General features: G+C 36.4%; 1 protein-coding gene across 11 annotated transcripts in view; it reads left to right on the top strand.

The window, feature by feature from the left end:
• FN1 (fibronectin 1) overlaps window positions 1–27741 on the top strand; it is a 69032-nt gene that overhangs the window by 14742 nt on the left and 26549 nt on the right. For 6 of the 11 annotated variants that reach the window (XM_081051282.1, XM_081051289.1, XM_081051288.1 and 3 more), the window contains exons 12-25: window positions 562–705; window positions 6050–6171; window positions 8692–8872; window positions 9066–9242; window positions 10098–10226; window positions 10332–10421; window positions 11210–11404; window positions 12213–12485; window positions 13828–14094; window positions 18165–18259; window positions 19697–19865; window positions 20358–20444; window positions 22528–22719; window positions 25729–25911. In XM_081051282.1, the coding sequence (XP_080907408.1) occupies window positions 562–705; window positions 6050–6171; window positions 8692–8872; window positions 9066–9242; window positions 10098–10226; window positions 10332–10421; window positions 11210–11404; window positions 12213–12485; window positions 13828–14094; window positions 18165–18259; window positions 19697–19865; window positions 20358–20444; window positions 22528–22719; window positions 25729–25911 (2304 nt within the window). Of the gene's footprint in view, window positions 1–561; window positions 706–6049; window positions 6172–8691; window positions 8873–9065; window positions 9243–10097; window positions 10227–10331; window positions 10422–11209; window positions 11405–12212; window positions 12486–13827; window positions 14095–18164; window positions 18260–19696; window positions 19866–20357; window positions 20445–22527; window positions 22720–24022; window positions 24296–25728; window positions 25912–27741 lie in introns of all 11 variants that reach the window. The other 5 variants (XM_081051290.1, XM_081051284.1, XM_081051286.1 and 2 more) reach the window with 1 other exon arrangement.

Genomic DNA, 27741 nt, shown 5'->3' with positions numbered 1-27741 from the left:
TTAATATTCCTTTACTGAAAGAGACAGGTTGCTCGCTGAGAAAACAAACTGATCAGATGAGTTTGTTTGACCTGAGATTGCCAATGCTGAGCGGGAACAGCCTGAGAGGTTTTCTTAGAAACTGCTCAGCAAGTGTTCACAGTTAAAACCTAGTTCATTTATTTACGTATAAAATATAAAGTCCTCCAATTTTTGAAGAAGCGTTTAAAGTGATATTTTGTCCTTGCTCTTCAAATGGTAAATCGTAAATCGGTTGCATTAATATGGGTAAAATACAGTGTCTCATTTATTTTTCTAAAACTAATATTCAGAATATCAATGTGCACTGAAATCTAAATCTTAGAATTTTTACTTAGGAATATTATTTTTTAGAAACTAAATATTCTTCCCAATGTGTCATTTTTTCGTTTTTTAACCACTAATTGTCCTGTGTGGTAAAGATATGAGCAAATTATTTTTTTAACCGTGTATTTGCAGTTTTCTATTAATAATGAAATGTTCTATAACACTGAAATTAAATTTGTAGTTTTAAGTCTTATCTTTTACTTGTATGTATTTTAGACCAATGCCAGGATTCAGAAACCCGAACATTTTATCAAATTGGAGACTCGTGGGAGAAGTATGTGCATAATGTCAGGTACCAGTGCTATTGCTATGGCCGTGGCATTGGAGAGTGGCATTGCCAGCCTTTACAGAGCTATCCAGGTGAGAAACTCTTTACTACAAATTGAGAACTGTAGACTGGGTTATAAAAACAGGACGTCAGTGTTTATTAATATTCTGATGCCTCAGTTGGACTCCCCTTACTTTCCCATCCTTTTCTTACATCACTGTCTAACAATCAATCACATTTTTGACTAAAATGATTTTCCTTTCTCCTCAATCAAGTAAAAGGTCTGGAAGGCTGTGAAATTGTGCCTGTATGTAATCTGTTTCTTAACACTGTAAAACACTCCATGAGGTTAAAGCACTCTGGCTAATTTCATCTCACATCCATACATGGAACTAGAAACCATGAGGTGAGCTATGCTGAGAGGAAAGGGTTGGGGTTCTATGTTACGGTTCTTAACAGAGAAGTTGGATAGAGAAATTACATGAAATAACAATATAAGGTTGTTCATTCAACATTCTACCTAGTCCTCTTTTTGTCAAAAATTTCATTTGTTTGATCAATTGGAGTGTGCAACAAAGTATCCTGGGTCAAGTTGAGTAACGTTGTCGATTCTCTGCCCAGGCAGTTCAAATACTCTCAAATGTTTATTGTTGAGTTTTTTGCAGGTCACAGGACATAATACCTCACTGTAGGTGTTGTTAATTCATTTTAGAAAAAAAAGATTTTGAATTTAATTTCCACTGAGTGATTAATTATAACAAAATGTGTTGAATGATTTAAGTCTAATTTATAGGCATCAGTTATTTGAGCAACTATTGAGGTGCAAAGCCTCCTAGACCTCTGTTAACTTTAGACTTAAAGCATAGCCTACGTTCAGAAACAAAAGAGAAATTTTCAGGATGACAGGATCTGCCTGCGACAGATATTAAGATTAAGTTAATTAAGTCCCTCCATAACGTGATAAGAAATTCACTGAAAAACAAGATATGAAACAATTTGGCCAAAGCAATGTTTCCCAAGACATGGGTCCCAGCTTTGTCTGTGCTTCTAAAGAGATACATGTCAAGCTTCACTCATTATTTCCTCATCTGTAAAATGGAGAGATTGAAGTCCTTCCAGAACTAACAGTCTAACAATCTGGGATCCTAATATCCACCACCCAGATATATTCTTCCTATGAACTTTAAAGAGATCCGCTCTCCCCAAGCCTCAGGCTCTTATATTGTATTTCATGGTGAATTTGGGTGTAAGAATCATTTTTAAAAAATTTTATTCAGTAATTTTTAGGAGCCTGATTGCAGAATTACTGTAAGTTCAGAAAGCATGTAACTGAGTTTTTTTTTTTTTAATTATGTAATCAAAGGGTAGAAACTTCTAAAAAAAAATACTTTCTTGTTTCTATGTTCCTGGTTGTTATTGGTGTGGTGAGGCAATCTGTTGAAAGTGATTTCCACCTCAACGATTTAGAGAGAACGTTTTTTTCTGTCTTTTAAATAAGCCTATTCACGTAGCTGCTGCTGGAAGCATTTTAGTGGACATGTCAGAGATGAAGCCTAGATGGGAAGGAATCCTTCTGTGTTGGAGTTTTACATGTTGACCTTGTTTCTGCTCTTTAAAAATGGTAACAATGCAGCCCCTTGAGCATAGGGGACTGGGGATTGGCATTTCCCCTCATTGCACAGCTTACCTGTGTGCTGGTTTGCTCAATGATTCATGTCTAGCATGTGGGGCTCTACGAGTGTGGGAAGAATAGAGGAACAACAGGTTACCGATAGATTGTCTCTGAGCTGTGCCCTGTTTGTTCATCCTACAGAGGACTTGGTAGAGTTGTCCAAACTAACAGAAGATAAGAGGTATTTGGTATGTCAATAAACAAGGAAAACACAGATCTCAGCAAACAAAACAGAGAAAAAAAGACTGAGTCACAAACCCATAAATGTTTAACTTCTCCAGGGTCACCATTATTGGAACTTATTCATTTTGACCTTATTTTAAACTGGTTTTAACATTATAGACCTTGTATCATATCTTTACTTAGCTAGTTTATTGATAGCCTGATCATATTGAAGAAGAGAGGGAGTCAAGTTTCACAATGGTGAGTAATTGCTCAGTTAGGTTAATTTTAAAAGTTTTACCAACTAACTGGTATTGAAAGGATTATCAAAATTTCCAGTCTAAATAATATAAATGATGTCAGAATTTTCCTGTTTTCCATTGTGAAATCATATGCAGAATAAGTTAGAGAATAGTGATAATGGGAATTCAATTGACCTTACAAATAATGAACACAGTCTCTTTACTTTCTGGACAGAAATGTGCTAAATGCGTGACATCCCCATTGCTTTTCAGTGCAGTTCCCTTAAAGATGAGCTGTTACACAAACCTGACATTGAAAACATAGTTTCAAACCAACACTTGACGTTTTAGAAAGAAAAGAAATTCTGTAGTTTTGCTCCTTCCCTGGGGTCAAAAATCACTGAGTCAGTCGCCATTTGCTTTTCCCTCCCTTCTTTAGTATCCTCCTTGTGGACCTAGGAGCTTGATTAGACTTAAAAGTAGACAGTAAAGGTCATTTGTGTTGTCTAAAATTAATCTTAATAGGCGTTTAGCCATCATAAACTTTTAAAAATAAAAGACAATTTTTTTTAGAGCAGTTTTAGGTTCACAGCAAAATTGAAAGGACAATACAGAGATTTCCCACACATGAATTCCACACGTGCTTCCACACATGCACAGCCCCCCCTCTTGTCAATGTGTCATGCTCCATTAGAGTGGTACATTTATTACAGTCTGAACTGACATCGTTATCATCCAAAGTCCATGGTTTACATGAGGGATCGTTCTTGGTGTTGTATATGCTATGGCATCGTAAACATTTTTCCCTCAGAATCATGATTGCCAAACTAAACAAAACACATACTTGTGCCAGGTCTCTATTTATTGGAGGAAATTATAATAAGATTTCTTTAAAGGATCAATATTTAAACAACCTGACACCAATTATTGTAAATATTTTAAGGACATACTGTTCCTATATTTACTGATTTACCTGGAAGTACTTTAAATATTCACATCTCTGAAATTTTGCTTCGGTGTTTTCTTTAAAAAGTTATTTACGTTTGTGAGAATCTTCATGTACAAAAGGAGTGATTCAGAGAGGGACATGGACTTGACTTCTGCCAATTGAACACGCATCCTGCCATGTTTGTGAAATATATATTAATTTAGAATGGAAAATTGAGAATTTTACACATGAATTTTGGAATTCATTTGGCTCAGAACTACTTGTATTAAATGAATTTAAGGTTGAAAGAATGTTTGTTACTCTTTAACTGACTGAATTATTACCAGTGTGAAAGCAAGTATAGTATTTTAGAATTTTTGTGTGTACATAGATTTCTAAGTCGTTTATTTGTTCTTCTAGAGAAAACTTTACTTTCAAAGAGAATTTAACAGCAAAGTGAATAAATTTTAAATTCAATATATTTTTAAGGGCTTTCAGAAAACTTAAATCTGTTAATCTGATGAAATGTTTTATTAAACGTGCAAAATTTTGCTCTGCTTTACAGATTGGCAGTTAGAAATTCTTGGAAAGATTATTTAAAGGAACTTTATTTTTAATTCTAGTGAGTTGAACATTGATTGACATTATAAAAAGACACTGTTTGGGGAAAAGATAGTGTTCTGTTCTGCAAGCATAAATTATTCACCTATTTCATTATTATCTTGAATTGAGTCTACACTATTAAGAAATTAATTCCACTCCCTTATTTTGCTTTTTTTTAAAAAGGAACTAAAATCGTACTTTAAATCAAGATGTGGAAATACTGAATTTAGTATCTCCTGTAAAATGTCATTTCAATTGATGACTGCTTTAAAAAAAAAAAGAGTTTTATCTCTTAATAATTTGACCACACAATGGTATGATTTTGGAGTGTATTTACTGAATAAAAATACATTTTTTCCCCAATTGATAGGATGCTTAAACTGATGAGAAGTAAAACTGAGCCTTTAATTAGTACTTTTGTGTATTTGTCTAAGAGTCTACCCTATTTAGAAATGTGTTTGTTTTACATCATGTCATCTGGCCTTTGGAATGTTGTTTCCTTCTTAGGTGGTAGATTCACTCTTGATGAAAGCCTCCACAAACCAGAATTTGCTTCAAAGAAGCTTAACGTAATAAGTAAATGGAATTTGTAGTCTGTATTACATGATTTGTGTTATAGTAGTTTCACAATTTTGTTATAATTCTTACTTTGAAAATGGAGAAGAAAGCAAATGTTTTTAAATGTATTTTATTTGCTACAAACGAGTTCTATTTGCACTTTTCATGTGAAGAATAATAATTTATTAGCTAAAAAGGGAGTTGTTGCATTGATATCCAATGTCATTATATAAAAGATTGATCCCAGATAAATTTTATTATATTCACATTTACAGATAAGCAGAACTGTCTTTAACAATGGCCATCCATACACACTAAATTTTAAGTCAAAGTGAGTGAATACCCTTCCAAAATCGAATCTCACATTTTAAAAAATTTCATTAAATTTATTGGGGTGACACTGGTTAATTACATTATATAGGTTTCAAGTGTACAATTCTATGATACATCACCTGTATATTGCGTTGTGTGTTCACCATCCAGAGTCAGTTCTCCTTCCATCACCATATATTTGATCCCCTTTACCCTTTTCAATGCCCCCACCCCACTTTCCCTCTGGTAACCATTATACTGTCTGTGTCTATGAATTTTTCTTTGTTTGTCTGTCTTGTTTGTTCATTTGCTTTCAGTTTTATATCCCACATGTGAGTGAAATCATATGGTTCTTGACTTTTTCCATCTGACTCATTTAGCTAAGCATGATAGTCTCAAGATCCATCTATATTGTCGCAAATGGCAGTATTTCATCTTTTCTTATGGCTAAATAATACTCCATTGTATATACCATATTTCCCTGAAAATAAGACCTACCCAGACAATCAGCTCTAATGCTTCTTTTGGAGCAAAAATTAATATAAGACCTGGTGTTATGTTATGTTATGTTACGTTACGTTACATTATGTTATATTACCTGATCTTATAGTAAAATAAGACCGGGTTTTTTAATTAATATAAGACCCGGTATTATATTATGTTATATTATATATTATATTAAAGACCTGGTCTTATAGTAAAATAAGACTGGGTCTTACATTAATTTTTGCTCCAAAAGACGCATTAGAGCTGATGGTCCGGCTAGGTCTTATTTTCGGGGAAACACAGTATGTACCACATCTTCTTTATCTAATCATCTATTAAAGGACACTTTGGTTGTTTCCATGTCTTGGCCACTTTGAATAATACTGCAATGAACATAGGGTTACATATATTTTTATGGATACGTGTTTTCAAATTTTTCAGGTAGATACAAAATCTCACATTTTCATTTTCAGGCACAACTGGTCCTGTCCAAGTAATCATCACTGAGACCCCCAGTCAGCCCAACTCTCACCCCATCCAGTGGAATGCACCAGAACCATCTCACATTTCCAAGTACATTCTCAGATGGAAACCTGTGAGTATGCTGCCAGAAACTCGGACACTGACTCTCTTGAAATTAACAAATTCTGAAAGTGTTTTTCAGAGCAAACAGATCTGATAAACTATCCATGTAACATTTATATTTGTTTAGTAATGAAACAATATGTGCTCAATCAATTGTATAAATTTAGCTTTTTTGATATTTAGAAGACTTTAGTTCTTTGTGTTTGATCTTCTTAGCAAGAATTTAGAAATTACAATGCTTAAAATCATTCTTCCTCAATATGGGAAGAAAAATCTAAAGTTTTTGTATGTTTTATAACCCCCATCAAAGGGAAAAAAATTGTCATCATTTCCATATTTGGGGGAAAAAAACAGCTATATTAATACTCTCTTTTGGTTCACTTTTTAAGTGATTGTTTCTTAAAACCTTACTTTTGATCCCCTGAAGTTATTTAGATAGACGGGAAAGAGATGATGACAGAGAATTATAGATGAGGAATGACAGTTTGTTTATTTAAAGAATGAACCTTGTAATTTTCTAATAAGAAAGGTCTAGAAATTGAAGTAATCATACTAAAGAGGATATTTTTCTACTAGGCTTTAGTTTCTATTATCATCTCACATCTGCCCTGCTATAGCTCCAAAATTCATGATTCATAATTTGAGAAACACTATTTTAATTTAAACACAGGAGAAAAATGTCCATTTTAAATTACAGCTATTGAATTCTGGAAATTAAAAACAATGTAAAACTAAACAAAACATTAGAGCAACTCGTGCAGTTGTATTTAAACTCTTCAGAAAAAATTCAAGCTGTTGAAATCACTTTCACCCTCTTGGTAATGTCCATAGTATATTGAATCGCCATTTGCAGAACTGTGTTATCTAGTGATGTTAGTCAATGAAATCAGTATATTTTTTCCCTCTCTAACACCTTTTTACCTCTCATCTTTTTATCTCATCACCAATTTTATTTATTTTAAACTTAGCTCTGAAGTGTTATGGAAGACTACTGTAATAAAAGACATTTATAGATAAGTATAAAATGTACATTATTGGAAAGTCTTCAAAGAGTGGCAATAATGAATTTCTTTGAGATTTTTAACAATTAAAAAATTTCAGGTTTGTTGAGACATCTGACATGAATCTCTTCTCCCATCCCCAGAGACATTGTGTTATTTACAACTTACACCTACGATTTATAACATTTACAAGTATTCAATTCTCATCAACTCTCAAAAAGGTTTTTTTCAGGATTTTTCTTAATGTATGTGACCTGAGTGTTTATTTTCTACCTTTTTCTTCTGCTAGCTAACCATAAAAGTTCACATCAAGTAAAAGACTTATCACGAAATCTGAGCTAATTGTAATGACAAATTTCAATTTTTTTCATAGTGTATTTGAGTTAAAATTTAAATTTAAAGAGCCCTAGGATCACTTTCATTTATCCCAAAAATAGAAATGGACAACTAAATATTTGAATATTGAGGGACTGGTTGATAGGATAATTTTTAAAAAATCATTGGGCGTTAAAAATGTATTTTGAGGGCCGGCCCGGTGGCTCAGGTGGTTGGAGCTTCATGCTCCTAACTCCAAAGGCTGCCGGTTCGATTCCCACATGGGCCAGTGGGCTCTCAACCACAAGGTTGCCAGTTTGATTAAAAAAAAAAAAAAGAAAGAAAATATTTAAAAAAAAAAATGTATTTTGACTTACATTAGTTTAGAATAATTACAACTTAAAAGAATCTTACCTAGTCTGAAGTAAGGATATTTCTTTTCCACACATTTTATTGCAATGAGTTTTGTGATCCATGACATGTTAATGAAGTTGGACAGGATGTGAAAATGTAAACTGAAAGCCAAGAAGCAAAGATTAAGTAAACTGAAATCTCATTCTTCTGCAGTCTTGCCCAAAGTTGACTAACCACTTTGATGGGGGTAGTTTATATCCAAGAACGAGTCATAAATCCAGACGAGTTGAACCTTGTATGTGATGGTCCCAGGAACTCACTCATGAAGCAGTAGGATGCCTTTGACAGTTTCTGCAAGGCAAGAAACTTGAATTGTATCCCACCAAGCGAGAAATAAATATATGGCTTTCTTTACTTCAAAGAGGAGTATATCTCTGTTCATTGTAGAAATGAAGATATCGGGAGAGGCAAAACTTGGGTTTATCATATTATGTTGATGATATTAAATAGTCTGGCAAAAAAGGAAGGTGCCTAGCACCCACAAAACTCTGTTTCTCCATCTATAAAATGAGGACAATAATATCATTAACTTGGAGGAGAGGGGAGATAAAGATTAAATGGAAGAATGCAAGTAAAAGAGCACGGAACTTGGTACATAATAAGCTATCAGTAAATGTTAGCTATAAGAATTACCATTACAATTAACATGCTCTGCTACATGTCCATTTTCTGATTCCAGTTTTTCTCCATAATGAAACTGCAAAGGTCCCTAATTCTTCTTTGACGATTACACATCATCTATGAATGTTCTTCCTTGTGCATACTTGTATGACTTTTTTTTTTTTTTTTTTAATTTTTAGAAAAATTCTCCAGGCCGCTGGAAGGAAGCCACCATTCCAGGCCACTTAAACTCATACACTATTAAAGGCCTGAGGCCAAATGTGGTATATGAGGGGCAGCTCATCAGTGTCCAGCAATACGGTCAAAGAGAGGTGACCCGCTTTGACTTCACCACCACCAGCTCGAGCACAGCCGTGTCCAGTACGTACCCCAGCCATTTGCATGTCTGTGCCTGAGTTTCTCCGAGTGGGCTCCCCTTAGGAAGCACTTCTCTTCACGATTCATATTTTTCCATGGATGACACCCGCATTTTTCTTTTGAATTATATTCTACAGATGATGGCAAATATTCTTGATGACTCAAGGCTCTCTTTCTGCTTTCTGTGACTCCCTAGGCAACACTGTGACAGGAGAGACAACACGCTTTTCTCCTGTAGTGGCCACTTCCGAATCCGTGACTGAAATCACAGCCAGCAGCTTTGTGGTCTCGTGGGTCTCGGCTTCAGACACCGTGTCAGGATTCCGTGTGGAATATGAGCTGAGTGAAGAGGGAGATGAACCACAGTACCTCGGTACGCTAAATGGGTTGTCGTGACAGGTTTTAGTGGTTGTTGTTGAACCTGCATAGGAGATGGCATCCAAGCAGGTGGTCTGTGAGCGTTGGAACTAGTTGTCAGCTCAGATTGAACAAACTACCCGCCAATATGAGGAAGGAAAGGGACTGGCCCTTTGTACAGCTGAGCTGAATTTTTCCCCAGCCATGCTCACATTTTCCTGGTCCCTGCTATGAGCTGCATACGTGTTTGCGCAGGCACAGGTCCATAAAACAAAAGTGTTTTCTTTATGGAAATAATTTCCAGTATAAGGATTGGAGTGGAAAACATTAGCTTTGGGGGTACACAGTACCCTCATTCGTGCTTTTCAAAGCCTGATGTTTAGAAGCCTTTAAAAAAAAACTATTGTAGAATAATCTACAGACTGAGAAGTACACAGATCGTAAATACAGAGCTCCATGGATTTTTATAAAGTGAATACACCCACATGACCAGCCCCCAGATCACGAAAAACAACATCCCTCCTTCCCTCCTCCCCATCATCTCCTGCCCAGAAACACTTCTCTGACTTCCAATTACTATGTTTACAATGGACTACGTAAGGACAATGTTTAAAAGAGGATTAGGTTTACAAGTCTGGGCATGGATTACAAAAGTTATGCATCTTTAGAGAACAAATTTGGACAATGAAATAAAAAGAAAGAAAAACTATCCCATTGTGCATTGATAATTATTGAGTATCCATTAGTACATTTCCTTCTCTTCCCCTGTGCCTCATGAATACATAGTTTTTAAAATAATCCTCATAGGCTGTGGAGTCATTTGTGGGATTGGTGCGCCCTGATTAGTCATCTTTTCCTTTTTATTTCAAAGACCTCCCAAGCACAGCCACTTCTGTGAACATCCCCGACCTGCTTCCTGGACGAAAATACATTGTCAATGTCTATCAGATATCTGAAGAAGGAGAGCAGAGTTTGATCCTGTCTACTTCACAGACAACAGGTACCTGTGTACCACATGGTGTGAAAAGAATCTTTTTCTGTAACACAGACCTATAGCAGTACTTCCTGACTGGTTTCCTCTTTTTCTCCTTTTTCTCTTTGTTAGCACCTGATGCCCCTCCTGACCCTACGGTGGACCAAGTTGATGACACCTCCATTGTTGTTCGCTGGAGCAGACCCCAAGCACCCATCACAGGTCAGCTTAGCTTCCTCTTCTTGGCTGCCATGTTAATTTTGATGGCATAATAGGTGAGGAAATAGATTCTGGTCTAAGGGCTGGCATATTACTGAAATCTCCTATATAAATGCTAGATGGGGTAGAGGTGTGTGTGTGTGTGTGTGTGTGTGTGTGTGTGTAATATTAATTAAAAATGTGATTATTTTCCAGTCTTATAAATCATTTTCCCTTGAATCCATTTTATCAACCCCTGCGCGCACACACCCTCTCCAGCCAGCTCATTGATTTGTTAAACCAGTCATTCCCATGATTGAAGAGGGGTAATTATTCTGAAAACCTCATTCTAAGACTTATTCTTAAAGAGATAGCTGAGTTGCTTTCTTATTTAGCTCAGTAGGTGACTCAACTGTCTCCGATGTTCCCAAAAGACTCCCAGAGTGCTAACAACAACTCCGTGCTCAGGGTGGGTTATGAATTGCTTTCATCGTCCAGAGCACAAAGAGAAGATCTCTGTTTAACATGAAGGTTTATTTTCACCTTGTGGCTTCTCTGGTAGACATTTATTAAAGATTTTGGGTCTTTAAGAATGATGTTTATTATTAAAAAGTTGTGTGTGTTTGTTCTTATTTTATCTTTGTGCTGAATACTTTTTAAAAGAAGTGGCAACATTGAAAGAGTCAAAAAGAATCATGAGTTCTTAACTAATCAAGCAAGATACTAAAGGCTTTTGGAAAAGGAGGATTTATGACTTATTACACCTCTGTTCCATCAAACAGTGTGTCTTACTTTTTCTCGTGAATCTGTAGGATACAGAATCGTGTATTCACCATCTGTAGAAGGCAGTAGCACAGAACTCAACCTTCCTGAAACTGCCAACTCCGTCACCCTCAGTGACTTGCAACCTGGTGTTCAATATAACATCACCATCTATGCTGTGGAAGAAAATCAAGAGAGTACTCCTGTTTTCATTCAACAAGAAACCACCGGCGTCCCACGTCCAGGTAACTTCAAGACAGTTCCTGTAGTATCTTATCTCTTAGGACTTTACAAGGTAACAAAATCATTCTTGAATTGTAGCCCTTCCATTAGCCTGCTGGGGAGGACCAGAAGTGTAAGAGGCAAGAATAATTGTCTCTGTGGGAGAGTTGGTTTTTTTTAAATCTTTTTCAACAGTTCCTGTATGCTAGTAATCTTATAGATTAGTTTAACCCTAAATTTATGAAATTCGACTGAAATATCCTCACTGTAAAGTAACTAATCAAAGCTGGTTATTCGCCTTCCTGACTAAAAACTAACACCATAAAGTCTTCATATGTTTCCCTAGAAACTTAAGGGTAAGTTCTTTTGTTGCTCTTAAGTATAATAAAATGATTCAGCAAAATGAAAACCACCACATTTTTTTCTGTGATCACAATGAGGTTTCTCTTTCTTTCTTTCTTTCTTTTTTTCTTTCTTTCTTCCTTCCTTCCTTCCTTCCTTCCTTCCTTCCTTCCTTCCTTCCTTCCTTCCTTCCTTCCTTCCTTCCTTCCACCTCTCATTTTAAACCCCTCAATAGGACACTTCATAGGGTGGAACCTCATCTGCTTACCCGCATATATTAAATAAAATATTCAAATGTCCTATGTAAGCAGTATGATTGAACCATGAAAAAACATAAGCAAAAAAGCATGTTCTCTGGTTAAGAGAGGAAACTTAGCATTGCTCTAGAATGAGAGGCTCTATGAATTGTCTTATACACATCAGAAACTGGCTTTTTCAAAATTACCTTCAGCAGGAATTGTGAGTGACTGCTTGGCTCTTGTCTGTTAGATAATGTCCCCCCTCCCCGGGACCTGCAGTTTGTGGAAGTGACGGATGTGAAGATCACCATCATGTGGACACCTCCTGAGAGTGCAGTGACCGGTTACCGCGTGGATGTGATCCCTGTCAACCTGCCTGGAGAGCATGGGCAGAGGCTGCCCATCAATAGGAACACCTTTGCTGAAGTCATGGGGCTGTCCCCTGGGGTCACCTATCACTTCAAAGTCTTTGCCGTGAACCATGGGAGGGAGAGCAAGCCTCTGACAGCAACACAGACCACGAGTACGTTCTACTCCTGACTGCACCTCCACTCCAAATTCTCCACCCTCACTGCCAACCTCTGATGAATGTGTAGCACACTACTTACTCCTGGGTCTACAGTCAGAAAGCGGAACACACGTAGCCCATAAGGGACAGTATAGTGGACATAAAGCACCTTAAATTTGAAAACAAAACTCAGATATGGGTACTAAATGGCAACCCATTTCCCAAATACACATACCAGTGGAATGGCACCAAGAGAGGAGAACTTAAGGGAACCTAATTTTCTTGGCTAATGGAGACATGAATTGCAAATTTGAGTGCATTTTTGTATAAATAAATGTAATGAGATCAGACTTCAAACGTAAGCTCTTAACACTTTTGCAGTATAATTGTTTACAAATAGTAATTGCTAAAACATTTAGTGCTTATTAGGCACTAAATCCTCTGCTCAGTTCATTATAAGTATTATCCTCATATTTAATCCTCATGTTGACCTAATGAGGAAAGTCTTATTGTTGTCCTATTGGGTGCATGAAGAAACAGGCTTGTAAAAAACTTCTGCAACTTGTAAGGTCACAGGTCTAGAAAGTGATGGAGCCGAATCCACATTGAGCTGTGTCCTTTTTATTCCAAAGCCCATGCTTCCAATTATTATATTTACTTAACTACTACCTTGTAAATATTTCCTCTTAAGAGTATTTTAAATTACTGCAGGGAAAACTGTTAGTTATACTCAAGAAGAAAACTCACAATGTATGTGATTCTTTCTAATAGTGTAAGCTCACCTGTGTCCTATTATGATTCTGAAATTCTGAGTATATGTTATAATTGTGTTGAATCGGAATCATGTGAAAATCACTTTTATATCTCCAGCACAGGACTATCCATTCAGTAGCTACAGAAAATATTGCTTTTGTTCCCTGTAGTTTTCTTCTTGCTCTCATTTTAGTGGGCTTATTTCTCTTTTCTAAACTTGTATGGCTCAGCACAGTAAATTGTGGCATTTACACACTTCTTTTTTAATTATTATTTTTTTGTTTTTTTATTTTTATGCCATCTCTATAATGTTTGTATCATTCCAGAGGGTAATGAGAAAATCATGCTGGAAAATTAGACTTTCCACGGAATCATAGCCAAGCGAAAAAGGTCAGCAGTTTCTCATGACTGACATAGAGTTTTGCAAAGTTCTGTGTAACACGCAAATCTCTTATTGGCTCAATGTTTCCAAGGTTTTGACTTATAAGCAGTTTCAAACTTAAGACGACAAAACTTTAGAAAATGTAGTGCAACGTTAGAATTTCAGTATGATAATTACTGAGGTTCAGATATTTCTTGACATGCTTTATCTTTTTTTTCCTAGAATTGGATGCTCCCACTAACCTCCAATTTGTGAATGAAACGGACTCGACTGTCCTAGTGATCTGGACTCCACCTCGGGCCCGGATAGCTGGGTACCGACTGACTGTGGGTCCGACCCGGGGAGGCCAGCCCAAGCAGTACAACGTGGGGCCCTCAGCCTCCCAGTACCCACTCAGGAATCTGCAGCCTGGGTCCGAGTACACTGTCACCCTTGTGGCTGTAAAAGGCAACCAGCAGAGCCCCAGAGCCACTGGAGTCTTCACTACTCGTAAGCCAAAATTTCAATGTCTTTTCTTAGTGAGGTTATAGGTTTTTATCTAAATTTATGTTTTCTGTGCTTCATCCATTTTTTTAAGATAACTTAAAAAGCTTAGTACAAGATTTAAATAAAATTAAGTTTAAAAATAATTTTTTAATAAAAAATAAATATGTATATATTTTTTTTAAGATTTAAAGAAATGCTACTCAAAGTGTGGTCTGGGGACCAGCTGCTTGTCCACGAACTGTGTGTTACTGGACAATAAGGAGCTTGTGCCAGAAAGTAAATCATGAAGCACACTATTTAATCCAGTTGATAATTTTCTGAAGCAAGATTTTCTTGATGAAGGAAGCAGTGCATTAAATTATATATGTTGCCACGCTCCTTATTTGCTCTGGAACCAACATTTTGAGTCACACGGTTTAAAGCGCCCATTATTTGAAAGTTGAATTCTACTATATTAAATAAATTTACCAAATACTAGTTAAGGCAAGAAAAAATCACCACGTCTAGATTCTAAAACTTTGGGTATCAAATGATAGTAGTAAGTATAGAATAAAACCATCTACCAATTGAATTGACACCAATAGAACAAGAAGCTAAGTAAATGATTTCTTTACAAGTGTTGCCTGTAGCTGATTAAAGCACTTTTGTAGAACAGAATAGGTTTTTCTTTTTTTAAAATTAATCTTTCTTAAATTACTCTTGAAATTCCACAGAGGGAAAAAAATACTGACAATAATTTTTGGTCATCGCTGTCCTTTTGCTTAGCATTTTGCAGGAAGTAGCCTTAAACCTCTTACATGTGTACATCACAATAAAAGCCTGTATTCATAAACTGATTACTACTAAACACATTCTCATTTATGTTACAGAGAATTATAAGACCCCTTTATTTCTAGCTGAGCATTATTTGTTATTTTTAACTTGACATTTTGAATTACAGAAGTACCTAACATAACATTTTACATATGTATGTGTGTGTATGCAACTACAAACTAGTTTGTAGTTTTCTAAATGCTTTCAACAAATCTTACCCTTTGACTAATTTTAAAATATAGGTGTTAAACAGCGTTAAAAAAAGTAAATATAAGCTTAGTTCTATGGAACTAAGGAACAGCTATGGAATTATTTTCCAAAGAAATTGTCTATGTACTTTTCCCTATAGGAATTCATAATTTATGAAGAATTTTGGTGTATGAAGTTTGGCAAGTGAAGGCTTATTCCTAAATAATTACTGTTCATCAGCAAGTAAAATTTGCATTTTATTTGTAAATTTGCCTTAACATTTGCTATTTTATATTACACGTTACTGAGATACTCTAAAATCTGTTAACATGAAATCAATGTCTTTGTATTTCTTATAAATATCTATTTCTTGTAATAACTATTTTATAGGTGTCCTTCATGGCATTAGAATAAAGATTTCAGTAGGTGTAGTCTTTTACTGACTACATATATTTCTACATTTATATAAATATATAAATAAGTATATAAATGTAGAATTACATAGTTATGTTTTTTACTCCTACACATAGGTGTATTTTATGTAGTTTTTTGTTGTTGGACAGAGTGCCTGTAAAAGAAAAATAATTTTTAGTAATACTAACAATAATTAAGTGGGATGGGTCAATATAATCTATTTCAAGTACTTTTGCAGACTTTGATAGGACATACTATTTTATGCTCTGCAAAATACGTTTATATAAAATATAATTGTATTTGAATTAAAGTGCTGATAGTAAAAACTAATTTTATTAGATAAAGATTAACATAGTGCCTTATACCTAGTATATTTTCAAAAACTATTTGTTTAATAGGTGATTGACTAAAGGAAGGTAATAAAAACAGCTCAACCAAGGTTAGATTTAAATAAACCTATGTAAGCAGGGAATTCTACAACTTTATTTGAACTTCAGGTACTCTCCGAGGCTGTAAACATCAGCAGGGCTTGCATATTTTTGAAATTGCTTGAAGTTTCTGTAGTTTTTTACTGTCTGTCTTACTAAACTGAATTCTGGGAATAACTGCTGGGTTTTGTAACTACTGCTATTATAAATTCTTACGAGCAACTGTGCGGTGGGTGGGAACTGTTTCTGGGGGAAATTCAGCTTATTGCTTTTTAAATAGGGCAAATTTTATTTCTTTAACAGCCAGGCTGTTCTTCGTGAATGAGACCTGCCAGAATTCATAGCTCATACCGTACGTGTTTCCCCGAAAATAAGACCTAGCCGGACCATCAGCTCTAATGTGTGTTTTGGAGCAAAAATTAATATAAGACCCAGTATTTATATTATATTATATTATATTATACCAGGTCTTATAGTAAAACAAGATCAGTCTTACATTAATTTTTGTTCTGAAAGACGCATTAGAGCTGATGGTCCGGGTAGGTCTTATTTTCGGGGAGAAAGAGCACTTACAGTCACATCCCTCGTTTGACATCAGTTTGTGGGTTTGCAGTGTGGAGGTTTTCATGTAATGGTCTTCCCAGACAGAAAGCATCATCTTCAACTTGAGAATATTCTAGCTGGCTGGCTCAAGCAACAGAAAATACTAATCTTAAAGCCCAAGACAATTGAGGAGAATGTAATATGTGAAGAAGTTGTGGCTTTCCCTGATGTTCAGTGAAAGAAGCTGACTGCTTACTGAATTGTTTCTTTGGCTATCGACATAGTCCCATAGGACTGGCCATGGTATTTTGGCTAAGTCAGCAGCAGCCAAGTGGTATATGATTTCAGAGACAGTGAGAAGGCATTACAGGTCACCCATCCTGGTTGACCCCCAAATCACCCATCCTGGTTGACCCCCAAATGCCATCAAAATAATAACATACTTAGGAAACAGCTCACTAAACCAGCAGTACTTCAGTTCAGCCATCAGGATTGTCATTACAAAATGGCTCACACACATATTTTTTTCCACACAGTATTTTGAAACCATTTTTTTTAAATGGCACTTTAAAATCCAGACTAAAAAAAAAAAAAAAAAAAAAAGGGAAGAATACTGGTTCTGAATTTCCACATGACAAAGTAAAAACAATTGACAGGAGTTGAGTACAGACTGGAGTCTTAAAACTTTAATCCCCATTTGTATAACTCTGGAGGGTAACTTTGTCTCACCAGCCATTCATAATTTAGTATAAATGCATTTAATAGGCTTTTTTCCCAGTGGGGACAGAATTTGGTTGATGTAAAGAGGAAGCAATTGTGAAGGCTCCAAACATGTGGCCAGAGCCATCAACACACTAGAAATCCTTGAATTTGACTTACTCTACTCAAATGTCTTGGCTTCTGAGGACTCACTTTTCCCATAGCAGCCAGGTATTGAAATGCTTATTGCTCTTATTACAAGATTTAATTGTTCAGCCAATTATATTTTAGGAATTCTGAATTTATAATAAGGTTTGTAGTATTACTGAAAATATCTGTCTTTCTGTACACATACTCTTTTTTCTTATTTTTTTAACGTAATATTTTTACTGAGAGAAATAACAGTGCTCTCATGATGCTAAGACATGCGATTAAACTTATGCTATAATTCCTGATTCTAGCGGCAGAATATTACATTTCTGCAGTATTGTTATTCTGAATGCATACTCACATATTTAAGGAAAGAATCTTTAGAATTTATCAGTGCATCCCTAATGGCCAATTTTGTTTAACTTTCTGATGTCATCTCTTACTGCAACCCAAAATAATTTACCGTCATTATATGCAGCATAAAGCTATTTTTAGATCGCCATCTATAATTTAACCATTGTTCTCAAATTAATGATTAAGAAGATGAATCAGTTTGTGGTGACCAGTTTTACATACTGATACTGGGGAAATTTATTGTCATCAAACACACAAATCCCAGATGTGATGAAAAGACACAAACCTGCATTTTAACCAAGCCTCAGATGATTTGGGTGGCACCTGAATGATTGAGAAGCCCTGACCTACTCCAAATTTTCACCCAGTGAAGGGACATATGTTATATTCTGGATCCACTAGCTGATTAAAGGTCCTTGATGAATCCTATGCAATCATCTGTGATTCCAAGGTTTTGACACATGCATTGATTCCATTTCACAGTGCAGCCCACGGGCTCCATTCCACCTTACAACACTGAGGTGACCGAGACCACCATTGTGATTACATGGACGCCAGTTCCAAGGATTGGTTTTAAGGTAAATGACACATGTTCCTAATCTCAGAGTGGTACAGCACTGAGGTGTCCTCCTGTGTCTGGATGTGGTAGAAACAAAGTGTTCAGGAGGCAGGGGACCTGGGTTTTGTTATCTGCTTTGGTTCACACCTCTCTGACCACATTGTCAGGGCAGAATGATACTTCTGCCTCACGGAATGGCGGGAAGGATGGACAGAAGCAGTGAAAGTGCTTTGCAAAGGATTAAACATTAGTATGGAACGGTTGTAGTTGTTAATCTTAAATTCTCTATTCTTTCCCCCAGGGAACTACATTTCAAATTATAAAGGACACTCCATTGGATGCGTTGTTCCAAATGGGTGTTAACAAGTTCACAAACGCCAATTTAGGGAGATCAATTAAACTCAGAGTCACTTAAAAATCACATTTTCATCCAGTGTGATCTGAACTTGTTTAAAGCCCCGTGGGTGAATCTCTTAACAGAAGTTACGATTAAGGTCTTCACTGTAGACATATGGATCCCTCTTCTTTAAAGTGACGATATTAGGGAAGTGATGAATATAAATGAATATGTTTAAAAGAATTCCTTTTTTTAATTTGCATTTAGAGTAAATATTTATTATGATTGGAAATCAAGACTCAACCTCCATGATTGTTTATTTAAAAAGAATATATCACAGGTCATTTCCTTTCTGAGGTATGCAGATGGCCCTATTGATGATTATGGCACTTAAATTTAAAGAAGCCCTTTTTGAAGATTGCCAGAATACCTTTTACATTTCCATTAATGGTGTCATTCTGACTTCCAGAAGCCTTATTACATTCGAAGGATGTCTCTACAGCTGAACACTGATGACACAATATTACTTAGGTTTTTGAAATAAAATCGTAAAAAGATTTGAAATTATGGGCATATTCATTTTAATTCTTCTTTTGTAACATGCCCTACAGTTGAAGCTATGAACATAATTCTTCAAAAGGAGTGTTTTCGAAGTACGAAGTGTTACAGGGGCTAGTACCTCTAAATAGCAACTGAAAAATGAACTGAATGTTAATAACTCATTAAAGAGAGAGAGGGCTCTAGGGGATTTCCTCTGGCAAAAAGAAAATAGTAAAGAACTGCTGTGTAGCCCAAAGCCTCTGTGTACTTCTGGTTTGTACCAAGGAGATGATTTTTGAAGCAAAACAGTATGTGATGACATTTCTCTGGAACCTTTCATTCCAGCCACCTTGATGCAGTTTTGGAAGATACCTCCCCTACTCAGCCCCTTGCTACCAAGAATTTCCAGCTAAAGTATCTCACAGAGCTAACGTCAGGCCCCAACTCATTCCCTAATAAAAGCGCATTGTGCAGTTCCTGAGGAGTTTGCATTCTATGAAGCATAACCACAACCTTTCAGCATCAACCCATCTCTGGAAATATTTGTCTTTGGTGTTTATTTTGCTTTCCTTCTTCTAGCTGGGTGTACGACCAAGCGAGGGAGGCGAAGCACCACGAGAAGTGACTTCAGAGTCAGGAAGCATTGTTGTATCTGGCCTGACTCCAGGCGTGGAATATGTTTACACCATCTCAGTCCTCAGAGATGGGCAAGAGAAAGACACACCAATTGTAAACAAAGTGGTGACACGTAAGAGGAGTTCTTTGCCTCCTTTCCTTTTCCTTTGTTAGTGTTTAAAACTGTTCTACTTTCAAAACATAGCTGGGATCAATATTACGTTTTACTTGTGATCATAGCACAGGGGCAAGATCCACCCCTACTTAGATTATTAGCTATTTCTAAATTCTGAGTAGTAGCAAATTCAACTCATGTTGCATAGTCCATGGCATCAGAAGTGTTCATTCTGTGTCAAGAATATTTATGAACCGGCAAGATGGAAAGAATTTCAATAGTATTGCAAAATCATGAATTGTAAAAACAACAACAACAACAACAAATTTCTGACAGAGAATTGCAGTCCACCATGGTTGCATAGTACAGCTACTAGATTTTTACCGATTCTTTTAAAAAGAGAGAAAAGGAGAGGTGAAGGGAAGGGAGTAGAGAGGGAAGGAAATATTCTGCAGGTCAAGTGCTTTGTATTAGCTTTAACTTTTAATTTACAATTTTCTTTCTACATAGCATTGACTCCACCAACAAACTTGCACCTGGAGGCAAACCCTGACACTGGAGTGCTTATAGTCTCCTGGGAAAGAAGCAGCACCCCAGGTAAGCTTGGGGTGTATCAGAGGGCAAGTATACGCAATACTACTCCAAGACGATGGTTTTAGAAACTGTGTTCCTTTCAAAGAAATATAGGGTCAAAAGTATAAGTACCCATCCCTCCATAAAAAATCCATGAGTATACATCATAGAACAATATGTAGGTGTTTTGCTACATGTTTATTTAAATCACAAGGAAGAGAGCAAAGCAAACACTTATTGAGCTGCAGGAAACATGAAGGCTGAGGAAAACATTCTGGAAGGTGGCTTTTGCTCTGTGGCATTCTAAATTGCCAAATAAATGGTTGAGATCATACTACGTAATTTTCCTGTTATGAGTTATTATAGATTTTAAGTGTATATTATTCAATGAAGTTTCACAAATATTTTGTCCCGAGTTGTCCCACAAAAGTGTAAGGGTAATGAAAGGTAGAAATGACCTTCATTTTATAGAATGATAAAACTGAAACTCAGAAAAAAATTGACCTTCTCATGGTGGCAAATTTTAAATGTTATAAAACTGAGATTGTAAGTGATGGTTTTCAGACTTTCTCACACCCAACAACATGTATTTGGAACTTAATTGTTTATTTGGTTTTTGCTTATGCTCAATACTGAGAAATTTGATTAAATGGAGTTCCATGACTATTTTTAAAGTTTTAGGTGTAGCTTTGGTCTAAGCTTTTTGTTCACACATATTGAAAATTATAAAATCCAAAAATATGTAAAGATAGCTATACAGTAGTCAAGTAGCATGATGTACCATGGCGATGACAGGAGAAATTTTACATATTTCTGAGCTTTGCCAAGCCCAAGTGAAAGTCTCTTTAAGTGAGAAATTTTCACTAAAGTGTAATTGTGTTATTTAATATTGGGTATATTGGAAAAACCACTATTGAGATATCAAGATACTCATAATTGAGAAAATTCTAAATTAAACAGAAATTGAAGTTCCAACTCACGTTGATTGCATCCATAACTGCTATCCTTCATAATTTAAGGGCTGTATTTAGTTTATTATTTCACTAAGTCTAGTTTTACTGTAATTTTTTAAATATCTCTTACCTTTGCTTGAGCACACAACTAAGACGATTATCTCTAATTGTCTGATCAATGTATGCAATCACACAGAATAAAACTAGCTCAAAATATCCTTTTTAATCCCCCTCTGAAGTAGAGTGATTTTGGTGACGTTTTCATTGTCTGTGGAAACATTGTTTAAGCCAAAGCTATACTATTTCCAGCCAAATTACTCTGAATTTGAAACTTTAAGTTGGCAAGTTTCATTCTTGTTGGAAGCTAGATCATTAATAGTTGGTTTTAGTGGATGGCCTGGCCTGCCCATCGGATGGTCACTAGCAAATGTGATGACCTCAACATTCATCTCCCATCCAGTTGGATTTCCCGGTATATATCACTTTAATTTTCACCCTGTTCCTAATGACAAAAATTTAGTATCATTTCCTTGCCGTTTGGTAAGTTTAACTTATATCTACTTTCTCATTTTCCTTTAAGTCTGTTCCTGCAGATCTGTTCTCATCCCTGTTTTAATTAGAATCTCTCTTCACCCTCAATCCTTTTACTGCCTATTGATTCCTGAAGTCTTCAGCAATTCATATTATTTAACTAGAATAAGTAGAGCTACTTTTGTTTTTCACTGTTTCTCCTTGCCCTATCCTCTTCCTGTAAATCCCATAGGCTCAGACCTTGTAAATTAGGAGGACCCATTTTGGGGAATGGGCCTAGGGTTAAGAGCCACTCCACAGTAAACAGGTAAAATGGAATTCCTCAGCTATCGTGCAGATGATCCATTAAGGAAAATCAGGGTAGACTGCTGAAAGGAACATGGAATTTCGAATCACGAAATGAGCCTTTGGTAATCACGTCCCCTTTCCAAGGTTTTCTTTAAACTGAGAATCTTAATACCTGCCTTGAAGGGTTGTTGTAAGCACTGAGTGACAGTAGAGTCCTCAATAAATGCCAGTCCTTTCCCCACTCCCTTTTGTGGGTCCATCATTGGAGTCTAGTTTCATGTGCTCTGGGTCGCAAATCCTCCACACAGTAACTTCCTCCTTTCTGTTTTCCCCAGACATCAGTGGTTATAGAATTACCATCACCCCAACAAATGGCCAGCCTGGAAATTCTTTTGAAGAAGTGGTCCACGAAGATCAGAGTTCCTGCACCTTTGAAAACCTGAGTCCTGGCCTGGAGTACAATGTCAGTGTTTACACTGTCAAAGATGACAAGGAAAGTGTCCCTATCTCTGATACCATCACCCCAGGTAATGAAAAAATAAGCTGTTATCCTCAGAATGGCAGTTTCAGTAAGTGTGGGGATTAACATCTTAATCCCCAGATGGCTGAGTGTGTCAAATACAGTTGGGATTTGATTCTGACCTCCCAACCACACTCTCCAAAACCATGAAGTCAAAGCAACTATTTGGACAGATGCTTGCTGTTAACACTGCTTTCCTGTCTGTGCGTCACGGGGAGGCTGTCTGTTGCAATGAGTGTGTAATGGAGTGGCAACCATGGCATTAACTCTGTATTGTCCGCTCACGTGGAAATATTACTAAAACGATGTCACATGTCTGTACTCAGTACTGACGGGCTAAAAGTAATATGGTAAATGCATCCCATTGGTACATTTGTGCCTCGTTTCACAGTCCTTATCAATTTTCAACAGCTGTCCATAAAACAGGATTCTGCCTCCATGTGTGGGCACTGAAATAGCACTTGATTGACACGTCCAATTCTTCACCTTGCTGTTTCAAATCCTTCTTTTTTAAAATTGAACATACACACACAAAAATCACACCTTCAGGGTGTTCTTTCGTGTGGATTGAAAGACAGCACTGAAAAGACCTATCTAGGGATAGGTTTGTTATTTGTCCAAAATTGGATGCGACAGAATGAAAGTGGACAGATTGTGTTCCACTTTGCACTTTTTTGGTAAAATGCGTTTAGTAATGCCAATCAAATAACTTTGATTATAAATTAAATAAAATATTGGCAATGGCCTTGGACTCAGGCGTGTCTTCTACCTGTATATGCTTTTAGATGACATGTTTTACACCATATATTCATAATGCATTAGCATTATGGCCATAATATTGTCATGAGTTTTTGTATGGGGAAAAAAAGAAACTCATCAACTATTTATTTTTTTTTTTGAGTCTTCTTTACGCAAGCTTTATTTTCCTACTAGAAATTCTTTTTTTTTTTAAAGCACTGCTAATACTCCCTACAGATATTGTGTCTAGGTACTAGGAATGGTTTAGACATCTTTATACAGCCTATAATTTTTAGGAACCTGAGAGGTTCAAACTGTACTGTTTGGAGACCTTTTCAAAATGCAAGAAAATCCCTAAAAGAATATTAAACTGTTTGATTCTCCCAGGAAAGCAAACTATTCATGATGCTCAGAAAGTCTTTTCAGATAATTTGGAACAGATTGCATATTACCATTATTGCTTTAACATTCCATCAATTTTACTACTAGTGACCTGATGTACACTGCTTTATCTTTTCCTCTTTTTTGCCTCTATTTTTCTTTTGCTCCCTTTTTGCTTTATAACTCAATAGAGGTGCCCCAACTCACTGATCTAAGCTTTGTTGACATAACCGATTCAAGCATCGGCCTGAGGTGGACCCCGCTAAACTCTTCCACCATTATTGGGTACCGCATCACAGTAGTTGCGGCAGGAGAAGGTATCCCTATTTTTGAAGATTTTGTGGACTCCTCAGTAGGATACTACACAGTTACAGGGCTGGAGCCGGGCATTGACTATGACATCAGCGTTATCACTCTCATTAATGGCGGAGAGAGTGCCCCTACTACACTGACACAACAAACGGGTGAATTTTGAAAACTTCTGTGTTTGAGACATGGATGGTGTTGCATGCTGCCGCCAGTCACTCTGGTTAAATATGGATGTTTCAAGGGAAAAGCTAGCAATTTGCCAAAGATTCAGAGAGGGTGGATTGGGGGGTAAGGAATCCAATGCAGATGCTAAACCGATTGGATGAAGACGTCGCCAGTAGTCTTACGTATACTTTCATTTGGCCACAAATATATAAAAAGCTAAAGAAATGTAAATATCTGATCTGTTAAATACAAAATGGCAAAGGTTAGTTGAATTTGCAGACTCGTTGTTTGTTTAATTATCTAACATTAATACCGAATTGTATAATGAACACGAGTTCATAATACGAAATGTACTTCTCAAATTGTACCATTATGCTCTTCCTTCGAATCTTTGATAAACTCTACTAAGTTCCTTCTTTGTAGCTGACTAAAAGCCCATTGAAATTTAGGGTAGAGTGGAAGGGGGTTGTTTGAAGGTAGGAGAAAAAGAAACTTTGGGCATTCTAGGTGTCATTGCCATGGTGATGTAAAGAAACTCCTCTTTAACCTAAGTCTGGGGACCAGCATGCAACATTATAAAGGTTCTCTGCCCTGCATGGTAAGAAACATGCCGAGAACCAATTTGCATGAACCCTCTTCACTTGCAAGTAGAGTTCACTGAATGGAATTGTAGCTGTAGTCATCTCCTGTCAGGGGGAAATTAAGGACCCTTCTGTCTTTTTGTCTGTGTGCATGTGTTTTTTTGGAAAGTACTGCTATGTTTCTCTTTGCTGTGTGGCAACTTAAGCCTCTTCAGCCTGGGATAAAACAATCTTCAGTGGTATTAATAATGTACTTAAAAATCAATGTATTTAAAGGTATATTAAAATTATTTAAGATATATTGATGGCAGAAAGGTTAAAGGGGCCTAACAGTACTATGTGTAACATTTTATTTTTAGCAGTACAATTGACTCTTGGACAACATGGGGAATAGGGATGGTGACCCCTTTGCAATAAAAAATCCACTTTTGACTCCCAAAATTTAACTACTAATAACCTACTGTTGACCGGAAGCCTTACCAATAGCATAAATAGTCGATTACCACATATTTTGTATGTTATGCAAATTATGTACTGTATTTTTACAATAAAGTATGCCAGAGAAAAGAAAAAGTTCAAAAAAGTCATAAAGAAGAGAAAATACATTTATAATATTTACTGAAAAAAGTCCACATATAAGTGGACCCATGTAGTTCAAACCTGTGTTGTTCAAGGGTCAACTATAGTTCACTATAATTTAGATTAGATTTAGATTAGACTATTTGCATGATTATGACTTGTTTCCTTTATGCATGAAATATTGGTTTTGCCTTTCCAGCTATTTTTGTTGGCTTTCATTGTAAAATCACATTAACTTAGTCTTCCTTCTTATTTGAAACCAGCTGTCCCTCCTCCTACTGACCTGCGATTCACCAATGTTGGTCCAGACACGATTCGTGTCACCTGGGCCCCACCTCCATCCATTGAATTGACCAACCTGCTGGTGCGCTACTCACCTGTGAAAAATGAGGAAGATGTTGCAGAATTGTCCATTTCTCCTTCAGACAATGCAGTGGTCTTAACAAGTAAGCAGTCAAATGTACCTGGTCAATAAATACTAAGCTAGAGCATAATAAGGAAAGAAGTCTGAGTTCTCAGGTAGGAGCAACTAAGATCAAAACAGCTACAACAGAACCACAAACTAAACTCCAAATCTGACATGCAACTCTGAATTTGGAAAGGTGCCATGTTTATTATTACTATATCTTAGATAGCCACAACTTTTTAAAACACCACCAGCAGTGAACAAGTCCTGCTTCCACATAAACACATAAAAATAAATGTATGTCAAGAGAAAGTAAAGGGCTAAATCTGAATGTTTAGAAAGAGAGGAAAATGAGGATTGAAAATAGTGTCAACATATAGTTTTATTACAATTTTTTAAAAAGTATCAGCAGGGAATCTGTTTAGCATTTGAAAACATAGAAACAATGACTGATTACTCAGGAGAGATTAAGATGCTCTTTTGAAGAAAAAGCCAGTTTAATTTGTACTTCAAAAATAATCTGTTAGCAGGATTTCTTTGAAGGCTGACAACTTAGAAAACAACTGATATTAAAATAAACAATAACTTATGGAAATTGTCTCTTTCTAGTTCCTACTCTTTTGAAATAGATATCTTTTACTAAGGAAAATAAAAATGGGCTGCACATGGTGTTTCAAGTACATGTTGCTTCTCAGTATTTTCACTGTAATTGTTAAAATACATATGCATACATAAGAACAGCCAAAGTTTCTACATACGGGAAAAGTGGATCACATTTAAGTCCATTACCAAATGATGGTCTGAAAACCCCTTCTATCTTTCAGACATATTTGAAAGAGCAGAAGACAGCCAAAGCGTGACCAAAACTTTGGTTTCTCATTTTGTGGCTGAGGGAAGAGTAGCGTTAGATCAGCCTATCAGCTGGGCTGTTGTTTCTGTTCTAGACTGCTACAATCATCAGTAGTTACAGCATCACCCAACACTCAAGTTCTAGGACCAGTGTCTGTCCCACCTTAGCCACAGACCTGTCTGTCACCTGTTCATCATGTTTTCTAAGATCTTATTCTAGAGCCTACTCTAGATCTCAAGGTAGCCATTCGCCCCACCGTCACCTCCAGAGAAGCCATTATTATCCTATTTTACAGATGAAGCATCTGAGGTCCTAGTGATTAAATAAATTGCCCCTGGCCAAGCAGAAAGGAGGAAAGTGTGGTCCCAGGACCCAGCAGGAGCCTCTTTAGAAAGCCTGAGGGGAGATGCACAGGAGGATAGGGTTTAGTGAGTAAGAGTTCAATGGTTAATAACCTTACCCTGTATCTTTTTTGGGTACCTCAAAATGAGAGAAGAGGATATCCAAAAACGAATATTTAAAAATGTTTAAGAGTTCTGCTCTCACCTTAATATAGCAAAACTGATCACTTTCCCTGTGAAGTATGACTCTTCCAGTAAAGGTTAATGGTTAAGACCATGGGTAATGGCTTGGGTCAACTCCTATATGGTCTCAGTCAAGTATATGAAAGAAGATGATTTCTTTATGCCTCAGTTTTCTCCTTTGTAAAATGGGACTAATTGTAAATCAAACTGTTGGAAGTAATGGATATGTTAATTATCTTGAATGTGATGGTTTCACCAGTGTATACATATGTCAAAATCTGTCCCACTGTATACTTTAAATATATGCAGTTTATTGTATGTCAATAAAGCTGCTTTAAAAGTAGCAAACTACCTCATTGGGTTGTTCTGAGGAGTAAATGATAATCCACAGTGCATATTATCACATGCCCTCAACAGATGTACTATTTAGTGGATGATAGAAATATTACTATGCTACAGCAACTCCGTCTTATTGCAGATCCGGCTGAATCACACC

This window comes from Rhinolophus hipposideros, assembly GCF_964194185.1.
Source record: "Rhinolophus hipposideros genome assembly, chromosome: 6".
Taxonomy (NCBI): Eukaryota; Metazoa; Chordata; class Mammalia; order Chiroptera; family Rhinolophidae; genus Rhinolophus; species Rhinolophus hipposideros.
The sequence above is the reverse complement of the archived record's forward strand: the minus strand, read 5'-3'. Positions and strand labels throughout refer to the sequence as shown.